Source organism: Manis pentadactyla, chromosome 1 (assembly GCF_030020395.1).
Source record: "Manis pentadactyla isolate mManPen7 chromosome 1, mManPen7.hap1, whole genome shotgun sequence".
Lineage (NCBI taxonomy): Eukaryota > Metazoa > Chordata > Mammalia > Pholidota > Manidae > Manis > Manis pentadactyla.
Genome location: NC_080019.1, coordinates 235,609,537 through 235,619,843, shown reverse-complemented (window position 1 = coordinate 235,619,843; position 10,307 = coordinate 235,609,537). Strand labels below are relative to the sequence as shown.

Below are 10,307 nucleotides of genomic sequence, written 5' to 3'. Positions count from 1 at the left end.
GGAGGGCCACGCTGGGGAGCCCGGGCCAGGGAGCTGCGCGGCTGGAGATGGGGCCCCAGAGGCCCTGCAGTGGAGGCGGCAGGTTAGGACAGTGGAGAGAGCTGGCGGCTGGGCCAAGAGCACTAACTGGAGGGTTTGGCCGAGGGCGGTGCGGGGCAGGCGACTGAGCTGCGTGACCCTTTAGGGAGGAGTCGGGCTGGAGGCAGGAAGAGACCAGAGCCAGGGCAGCTGACCTGGCTGCAGCCTGGGCCCCTCCCCAGGATCCTCTAGGGAGCCTGCCGGGCCTGGGACTCACCCCACTCCTGTCCGTGGCCCCCCCGGCTGCTAGGACCCACACCCAGGGCCAGACCTCGTACACTCAGCTGGCAGGGGTCCTCACAGCCAGGCCAGTGCCAGAGACCAGCCCTGAGGGTGCCTGCTACCCCCCCAACCCACCCCGTCCCCCCAGAGCGCCAGCAGGGAGAGACCTGGAAAAAGTCCCGGGCCACTGGTGATCTCCAAGGCCAGTGGTGGGCAGGGCAGGCCTCAAGGCTGCCTGGTTGGTCAGGCTGCCCACAGTGTGGAGCCCAGTCCCTGCCCGGCAGGCCACCCACGTCTTGGGTCTCAGCACTGCCCACCCTTCCCTCTGTCCCAGGTGTCGGTGCTGCCACCCAACGGCCTGGTCCGCAAGGTGAAGCGGACGCTGCCCAGCCCCCCTCCAGAGGAGGTTCACCTGCCCCTGGCTGGCCAGGGCCCCCCACAGCTATATGCAGCCGGCCTGCTCCAGCATGGACTGGCGGGGCCCACCCCTGTCCCTGCCACCAAGGCCAGCCTGCTCCGGGAGCTAGACCGGGACCTGCGGCTGGTGGAGCGCGAGTCCACCAAGCTGCGCAAGAAGCAGGCAGAGCTGGACGAGGAGGAGAAGGAAATCGACGCCAGGCTCAAGTACCTGGAGCTGGGCATCACACAGCGCAAGGAGTCCCTAGCCAGGGACCGGGGCGGCCGGGACCACCAGCCCCTGCGTGGGCTCGGCGAGCATCGGGACTACCTGTCGGACAGTGAGCTCAACCAGCTGCGGCTCCAGGGCTGTGCTGCCCCCACGGGCCCGTATGCAGCACTCGCTGCCACTGCCGCCACCCCTGTGGGCCCTGTGGGCCCTGCCGCCTTCCAGCAGCCCTCCTTCCTGCCTCCGGGGTCCCCGCAGTACACTGCAGGCAGCGGCGGGCCAAGTCAGAGCGAACTCCAGGCCCACCAGGCTCCCAGCTACGCTGGCCCCAGCACATACCCAGCGCCTGTCTTTCCGCCTGGTGCCACGTACCCAGCTGAGCCTGGCCTGCTGAGCCAACAGGCTTTCCGCCCCACCGGCCATTATGCAGACCAAACACCCATACCGACCACCCAGAGCACCCTCTACCCAGTCCCAGCTGATGGCCGGGCCCCGCCACAGAAGCCGCGCCAGACGGCCCTCGCTGACTTGGAGCAGAAGGTGCCCACCGACTATGAGGTGATCGCCGGCGCCCCCATAGCCGCCTCTTCAGCCCCGTGTGAGAGCGGCCATGGCGGCCCAGCAGCAGGCGGCAGTCACCAGCAGGGCAAGGCCTCCGGGCTGCCTGGGGCCAGTGACCGGGACAGCGTGGGCCTGAGTCCGGCCCCCAGCTACCCCTCTGACTCGCACTACGCCAGCCTGGAGCAGAACGTCCCTCGGAACTATGTGATGATCGACGACATCAGCGAGCTGACCAAGGACAGCAGCCCCACTGCTCCCGACGGCCAGAGGCTGGAGGCCCTGGGGCCAAGCAGTAGCGGGCGTGCAGGGAAAGAGCCGGCAGAACCAGGCATCCTTGAGGGGCCCGCACTACCCTGCTGCTATGCCAGAGGGGAGGAGTCCGAGGAGGACTCCTATGACCCCCGTGGGAAGAGTGGCCTGCACCGGGGTGTGGAGAGCGATGGCCGACCCACCAGTGCCCACTACTACGGCGACAGTGACTGCAGGCACACGGCACGAGCAGACCAGTACAGTCCAGGCCCGGTGGCGCCCAGGCATCCCTCCAAGAGCCTGGCCCCAGCCGCCAGCCCCACCAAACGCAGCAGACACCGGAGGCAGGGTGTGGAGCCAAAGGTCTCCAAGTTCTCGCCTATTGAGGAGGCCAAGGACGTGGAGTCCGACCTGGCCTCCTACCCCTGCCCCACGACGGGCAGCAGCGTGGCCTCTCGGGGCAGAAATTTCCAGGATGAGGTCACCTACGGGCTCAAGAGGAACGTGTATGAGCAGCAGAGGCACTTTGGGGTGCCCAGCCGGGGCCCAGAGGAGGAGCGCACCTACGGTGGGGGTGGTCGGTCCCGGGCGGCCTCTGGCCATGCTGGGGAGAAGCTGTCCAGCCACGACTTCAGTGGCCAGGGCAGAGGGTATGAGCGGGGACGGGAGGCCACGCCGCGACTTCAGGCAGCGGGTCCCAAGCCCTCGCCACTGAGCACGGCCCACGGCAGGGCCCGGCCCCCCATGTGGAGCCAGGCCTCTGAAGAGGACAGCCCCGTCAGCCCCTCTGGGCGGTCCCGCCCTGCCGGGGGCCCCCTCCCACCTGGGGACACCTGCTCACATTTCTGCTCCAGCCACTCCATGCCCGACGTCCAGGAGCACCTGAAGGACGGAGCACGGGCCCACGCGTGTCAGCGCGAGGAGGGCTACGTCCTGGACGACTCCCATTGTGTGGTTTCTGACAGCGAAGGTAATGGCGACCAGGGGTGATCTCTGCAGGTGCTCGGCACTTGGGGGCCTGCCTGCTCCAGTCCACCCTGAACCCGGCCCTGGATGGGGGAGGTGGGCTGGGGCCTGGCGTCCTGACTGGCTGCGGTGCCCGCCCTGGTCTCCCTGCATGGCTTCAGCTGGGCCTCCCTGCAGCCTGCCCGGGGCTGATGGTGTTCTGTTTTTGGTCTCTGAAGCGTACCACCTGGGACAGGAGGAGACAGACTGGTTTGATAAGCCCCGGGATGCCCGCTCTGAGCGGTTCAGGTCCCCCGGGGGCCATGCCGCCACCTCCTCCCAGAAGCGAGGCCCGGCCAGGCACAGCTACCACGACTCTGATCAGCCCCCTGAGGAGGGCCTGTGGCTGCCTGATGAGGGCACAGGCCACCACGCCGCAGCCAAGGGTCACCCGCAGCACGGCGACCACAGGCGGCACTCTGGCCGGCACGCGGGTGAGGAGCCAGGCCGGCGCTCTGCCAGGCCACATGCTCGGGACATGGGGCGCCACCCTCAGCCCAGTCCGGCCCCGGTGGTGCAGAAGAAGAGTCAGCCCGGGCACCCCAGCTCCGCAGAGCGCTCACAGCCATCCCGTGTGTCGTCGGCATTCCATCATGGCCCTGACAGCAAGAAGGGCTCCCGGCAGGCGCCCCCAGGGCCCGCCGCTCCGCTACCGAAGCCAGAACCCCAGGCCCAGCCATCGCAGGGCCGGCAGGCAGCCCCGGGACCTCCGCAGTCACAGCCGGCGCCGCCCAGACAGACGTCCCCCGCCGCGCCGCACCAGCTGCAGCCGCATGGCCTCGGGCTGCAGGCCCCCCAGCAGCCCCCGGCACAGGCCCGGCTACAGCAGCAGGGCCAGCCAGCCACCCGGGGCCCAGCCCCTGCTGCCAGCCAGCCGGCAGGGAAACCTCAGCCAGGCCCCTCGGCAGCCACCGGCCCCCCGCCAGCAGGACCGGTGAGTAGTGCTCTGGCGTGAGGACCCTGCAAGGGTGGGTGCTTGGCGGCCGCTGGGTGTGCCCCAGTACCGGGCTGGGCACGGGCAGGGTCAGAGGGTGGTGTCTCGGGTCAGAGGGTGGTGTCTCAGCTGTGGGCTCTCCGTTGCAGCCACGGGCAGAGCAGACAAGCGGCTCTAAAGGGACGGCCAAGGGGCCCCTGCAGGGGCGACCTCAGGCCCAGCCGCCTCCGGGAGCTGGACTCACCGGTGAGCCCCCTTCGGTGCCCTTTCCTTCCCTGACCCCGCACCCTGAGCTCCGCTGCGCCGCGCCTCTCTGCTGCCCCGGCGGGTGCCCAGCGGATGCAGACCTCCCCGGCAGAAAACAAGCCCGGGTGTAGAGTGAGCCAGCAGGGCCACCAGCTCGGGGCCTCAGCGCCCAGATAGTGCCCGGCCAAGACCACAGCCTGCTCCTGCCCCCCGCCTCCCATCTGTTCCTGCCCTGCTCTCCTGACTGCCATCTCCCCTCTCAGCGCCCCCACCTCTCAGAGTGCCTGGGTTCAGATTCCCTCCCGGCTCCTCCCGCCAAGCCTACAAGCCAGGCCAGGCGCGGCTCACGGTGGTGGCTTCTCTCCCCCAGGCGTGAAGGCCGGAACCAGGCCTGGAGGGGCCCCAGGGGCTCCTGCTGGCCAGCCAGGCGCTGACGGGGAGAGTGTGCTCTCCAAGATCCTGCCTGGCGGGGCAGCAGAGCAGGCCGGCAAGCTGACAGAAGGTATGCACTGCGCACGGCCATTCCAGGGCGGGCCTGCTCTGGCAGAGGTCAGGTCTGAAGAAGTGCTAGCCAGCCAGGCGCAGGCCAGCCCTGGGGGGTTCCCGCCTCTTGGCCGAGCTTGGCTTCACTAGCCACATGGCACTGACTAGGAGGGAGTCTGGCACAACTGCCTGATGCCTCTCTCCTTTTTCTGTATCACAGCCGTGTCTGCTTTTGGCAAAAAATTCTCCTCGTTCTGGTGACCACGCCCTGCAGGGTGAGTAGAGCTGCTGTGCAGCCTCCCCTGGGAAAGGCCTGAGGCCCTCATGTTGGGGGCCCCCAGGGGTCCTCTAGGCGGACTCTGGTATTTGGCAGCAGACGACACGGCCAGACCTGCAGGACCCTCCCTTGTGCACAGAGATCCCAGCACAGGCCTGCTCGGGACAGGTCCCCGGCCGAGGGAGCTAGGGCCGTGTCCTTCTGCACCTGCCCCTCGGCCCTCTCACAGCTTAGCTGGCCTTAGGTCAGGGGTTGGGGGGCTGGGATGCAGCTCCTCCCAACCTTCAGTAATGCCACACAGGCTCTTGACAAGATGGAGATGATGTCACTGCTGTGGGAAAACCTCTGGAGTCAGGGGCCTGGGCGCAGCTCTGGACTCTGCGTATAACAGTGAGTGTGCGGACCAAAGGGGTGCAGCCCCAGGCCTGGCTGACCAGACCCAGCCAGTCCTACGAGCGTGACCTAGAAGGGGCCCCAGGGCTTCCTTCAGCTGGGTCGGGGAAGCAGAGACTCGCGGGCTGGCAGGGGTGACTCGGGCAGTGACCTTGAGGAGGGGCCCAACAGAGGGGGTGCTGGCACCGATTCCAAAGCGCCCCCCTGCCCGAGGCTTGGCGCTGGCACCACAGCTCCAGGCAGCGGGTGGGACCGGAGCCCCGGAGCCTGCAGCACTCGGCCCCGTGGGCACTTAAAACACTGGTGCCTCACAGGCTGGGCCCGTGCCCCCCAGCGGGGAGGAGCACGCGGGGAGGAGCACGAGTGGAGAAGCAGACAGGAAAGGGACAGAGGAGAGGGAGGCCACCCCAGACCAGGTCTGCCCGGGAGAGCAGAGGGCCTCAGGATGGGAGCCCTGGCCCCATCAGGGCTGTGGTGGCCGAGGCAGGATGCCAGCCTCGCCAGGAGCCTCGGGTGGGGTGGAGAAGGCAGTGCCCCATCCAGGATGGTGGGGAGGGTACCTGGCTGTTGGCGTGGCTCCATGCACAGCCTGGGCCCACCTCCCACCGCCCCACAGCCAGGGCCTGCCCCTCCTTCACCGCTTCTCCGGTTAAGGGTGTGGACGCACAGGCTCTTCTGCGCTGGGCAGGTGTGTGTGTGGCAGTCCCAGGCGGTCATGAAGCCACCACGGGGCCCCTGCCCGGGCCAGGCCTACCTCCCAGAGGGAGCTGGGTGTAGTGTCAGGAGGGCTGCCTGGCTCCAGAGAAACGGTGGGGGGACTGGAGAGGCCCCGTCTTCCATCCACTTACTCATTTATTCCACACGTTTTTGTCAAGCCCTAGGTAGGTTCCAGGCCCTGTTCCAGGTGCTGGGATACAGCATGGACTAAAGCCAAGTTCCTGCCCTCTGAAGCTGACAGTCCCTTAAGGGAACAGAGAATAAATCAGTTAAACACTAAAACTTAGATTAAAAAGGTGATTTCTCAAGGTGAATAGTGTTACGAAGCCAGGGAAGCAGAGTTTTGGGGCAGAGGGGTCTGCCCTGGAGAAAGCATCAGCCTGAAGCCGGGCTCGCGGGCGGGGGAGTGGCCACTGCAGTGTGCCCTGCGAGCCGCGGTGTGGGCCTTGGGGACCAGCGAAGGCAGAGCAGAGCCAGGGCAGGAGGGAGAGCGGGCGAGTGCCGCCTGAGGGGCCGGGGCCAGCCCGTGAGCTTTGTGGCCAGGTCAGAGCCCGGCACCGGCTCTACCGCGGCAGCCCCAGGTGGCCCCGCACCGGTCCTGGGCACCACCTGCTCCGCAGTGTGTCCTTGCTGTTGCCGGAACAGCTGTGAAATCCCGGGTCACACTGAGGGCAGGTTGCAGGGCAGCTCCTGGGACAGGAGGGAAAGAAACTGCAGGCCTGGCTCTGTTCTGTCCTGCCACACCACGTGGACGGGCCACCGAGGCCACCAACTGTGGTCAAATGGACCCCCCTCAGCTCCTGGCACGGGGCTGAGGACTAGGCCAGCGGTCAGCGCGTCGGCGCCTCCCTCTCCTGGTGTCCGTGGCCGTCTCAGGTGGGGGCTGGGAAAGCCTGCTGCCTTCAGCTCTCGTCTCTCTCACTCAAGCGTGGCAGAAAGCAGCTTGTTACCCCAGAGAACTGTCCCTTCGTGGCCTGCCTGCCTCCTTCCGTGTGAGCTCCAGGCGGCCTCAGCGGGGCCGGGTGGGGCCGTGCGGGAGAGGGAGGTGGCGGGAGGCGCTGGCACAGGGCCCAACGAGCCTGCTCTCCCCCCTCCCTCTCTCCATCTTTCCTCCAAGTGTCTCCGGTCCGGCGGAGCCTCGGCTCAAAGACTCGCACCAGGTAGGATGCGGCAGGCAGCCCGGATGGGACATTTTCTGCCAGCAGCCGCCAGGGTGGCGCATCAGCTCGACAGGTGGGACCATCCCCCTGGGGACCTGAGACTGTCTTTCTGTCCTCGGGCACCACGTTCGAGGCACGTGGGGAGGGAGGAGCCCCCTCGAGACCCGGTGCCCGGCAGTCTTGCCCTCCCCACAGCCGCCTCTGCCAGCCGGCCAGCCGAGCTCCCTGTGTTATACGCAGAGTTTGGGCGCACGCTGCCGGTGCTGGACGGGTACTGCCCGGCTCCATGATGCCAGAGTTTTTCCACAGCCTTGGAGAGGGCCTTTCACTGAGGGCTGGAGGCCCGGGCTCTGCCCCCTCACATTCCAGCCGGCCCTGCCCCCTCACCCTGCCCTCGGGTGACAGCGGAGTGGACTTCCATGTGGCTTGCGTGGGGTTGGGAGAACTTTACAAACATTAGGACCTAACACTGTCTCATCGCTGAAATAAGAGGCCGTAGCACCCAAGAGCTGCGTGGGCGCCGGCCGAGGCCTCTCCCAGCCCATGTGGGCGGCACATCTGCCCCCACCTCAAAGCCATGCCCCAGCCACCGTGAGCGTCCCAGCGGCACGCCATCGTCTCCACCGCCGGCTCCTTGTTCGCACACCTGGGGATTTCTTTTTATTTCAACAACAGCCTTAACCGTTTCCGTTCGGTTCACGTGTATACCTCACAGCTGTTCTTTGGTTCCTCCTCCCCCGTCTCTCCTCCGGCTTTGCTCTCGCTCTCTTCCTCTCCCCTCCACCGCCACCTCGGGACTGATGGTTTGGCTTCCTCTCTGCTCTGCCCCTGCTCAGCACGGGGACACGCTGACCTAGAAGCAATAGTGGGCAGCAGGCCGCCAACAGCACAACCCAGGGCGAGGCCAGGGGAGGCCCTGCACCTGCCTGTTTACTGTGCAATTCCTGTCCTTAAGCCATCACTGGTGGGCAAGCTCGGAGCAGAGGGCCAGGGCCTGGCAGCCAAGGGAAGGGCCCAGAGCCCTGTGCTGGGGACACGCGCTGTCCATCCGCCCGCTAGACTGGGCCCTTCCATGGGGCCTCCCTGCACCTTGGGCGCCACCACGAGTCTCATCTCTAATGTCTATGCAATGAAATATGAACCCTCAAAGACAACTGTTAACATTTAATAAATCCATGTCATGGATAAGGAACTAATTGCAAACATGCAATTGAGAAGTTGGACAGATATGCTCAAATTGAACACCGCCCCCTGCTCCCACTGTGTGTGTGAAATTGTTTGTGGCATGTTCGACCTGTGGTCAGGACGCGCCGCCGCCAGGCGGGCCCTGCCTGTCCTGCAGTGGGGCATGCACAGCTCGCGGCCTCTGCACGATCTCATCCATTTAAAATGCTTGACCCTCCTCCTGCCTGGAGCCCTTTTGCCTCAGAACCTCTCATTCAGGAGCACTTCTAGCTGACTTGTGCACAAGCCAGGGGTGCCTGCTGGAGTCCCAGCCCGAGCATGTCGGGCTGCAGGGCAGGCAGCACGATGCCCCACGCGCCCTGCGGGCCTCTCTGACTCGGAAGGCAGCTGTGAGGGGGCCTGGAGCAGACCTGCTGGTGGGGCCTGTACGGATGTGTGTGACGGGGCATTCTGAAGGCCGCTGTAGGCTTGCCGTTTGTAGGTCGCTCCCCCAGCCCTGAGCCAGGGCATCTGGCTGCCCTGTCCCAGCCGGACACCGCTCAAGGGCAGAGGGGCAGAGGCCCAGGGCAGGGCCTGCCTGTGTCCTGGGGACCCCGGCTCCTGACTGCCCTTGCTCTGTGCCTCTCTTCTGTGGCTCGAGTCTCAAAGGTCTGTGAACCCGGGGATGTGGGCTGGGGCCTGGGGGCTCACAGGGTGCTCAGGAGGGCTGGCCCTACTTGGCCCTTGTGGCAAGGTCAGAGGAGAATGCCATCTTGGATAGAGCACGTTTATAGATACGGCTTCAAGCTGTGTTTCTTTGGAAGCTTCTCAGTAGCTTCCAAAACTTACGGAAGGCCTGCTGTGCCCTCTCTGCATGTGTCTCCAGGACCTACCCTCCCTTCCCCTTGCCTCTGAAGCCCAGGCCCCCACCACTCACCGTCCTCTCTATGTCTGAGCCGGGAGTGCGGCCGGCGGCGGCTGCACAAGCCCTTGAGGCCTGGCCTTCCTCCGGAGCACTCAGCTTTGCACCGTGCATTTCTCAGGGCTCTGCACGTCTCCTGCTTCCCGAGGTCAGCACCACCCTCCAGAGAGGGCTCCTGGCCTGCCCCTGGAAGCTCTGTTGGGCCTGAGATCCCAGTCCTCCTGGATTGGGGCCTCTCGCATCCCATGGGGCTGATCACCAGAGATCAGGCCTGGGCTGTATAAGGCCACGAGCAAGGGCTGAGGGAGGCCGCCCTCCATGGCCTCTGAGCACCAGGGCCAGCTCCCCACAGGGATGTGCCTGGTGGCTGGCTCGGGGGGGACGGGATAGCACTCCTTCCCACCAAGGCCGGGTGAGCTGGGCGAGAAGATGGCAGCACTTCGGTCTCCATCGGGCCCAGTCTCAGGCTGTACATGTTGGCTTCTCAGCAAATTTCCTTCCTGACCAAGCCCTCTGAGTTTAAAACCTGTGACATCTGCCACCCCGACCCCCAAATGTACGCACAGGACACCTCTGTGTCCACCACCGCTGTGAGGGTGGCTGGAGCAAGCCTCTGGCTGTAGGTCCCCCGGCCGCTGTGTACTTGTGGCTGTGGCTCTGGGGATGCTGAAGCAGGGACCTGAGGGACCAGTGGGTGCTGCCTTGGGCAGTGGGGAGCATGGAGCACGTGTCCAACAGGCAGTGGTCTCTGGGATGTGCACCAGGCCTTCTCCATGCTTGCCTCCCTACCATGGGCGAAGGCGTTGCCCTTTCTGCCCACTTCAGAGCCCAGGGACACCCCCCTTCACCGCACCTGCCACGTCCTCGGGAGGAAGGTGTGCCATCAGGGCTGAGGGTGAGAGGGCGGCTGTGGCACCAACCGTGGCCTGTCCTCTGGAGCCGTGGGGCTCTCCTAGGCAGATCCTTTGCTGTGGCAGTGTGGCCCCCCCACCTCATGCTCCCCACCGCCGCTGTAAAGGCTTGTCATCATGGACTCTGATGGGGTCGGAGGTACAGGCTGCTCAGCTGGAGCCCCTCAGAGATGTCGTCTCTGTCCCCCTGCTGCCATGGGCGCTGGGGTGCTCTGGGGAGCCCTGGGCGTTGTGAGATACCATGTGTGTGCATGGGAACACGTGCGAGCGTGCGTGTGTCTGCCTCCTTCCGCTGGGACCCAGTGGGCATCTCTCCGGGGGTGGTGGCCGCCCAGGCCCCTGCTCTGCCGGCTTCCACAC

At 66.1% G+C, this 10,307-nt stretch overlaps 1 protein-coding gene across 4 annotated transcripts in view; it reads left to right on the top strand.

The window, feature by feature from the left end:
- BSN (bassoon presynaptic cytomatrix protein) overlaps positions 1–8,142 on the top strand; it is a 61,221-nt gene extending 53,079 nt beyond the window's left edge. For 2 of the 4 annotated variants that reach the window (XR_008992291.1, XR_005023189.2), the window contains 7 exons: positions 635–2,705; positions 2,920–3,674; positions 3,824–3,920; positions 4,291–4,422; positions 4,624–4,678; positions 4,982–5,070; positions 6,908–8,142. Coding sequence is in view for 1 of the 4 variants with exons in the window: in XM_036877843.2 (XP_036733738.2) it covers positions 635–2,705; positions 2,920–3,674; positions 3,824–3,920; positions 4,291–4,422; positions 4,624–4,664 (3,096 nt within the window). In the remaining 3 variants the exon portion in view is untranslated. Of the gene's footprint in view, positions 1–634; positions 2,706–2,919; positions 3,675–3,823; positions 3,921–4,290; positions 4,423–4,623; positions 4,679–4,981; positions 5,071–5,948; positions 6,087–6,907 lie in introns of all 4 variants that reach the window. The other 2 variants (XR_005023191.2, XM_036877843.2) reach the window with 2 other exon arrangements.
- The last annotated feature ends 2,165 nt before the right edge of the window (positions 8,143–10,307 follow it).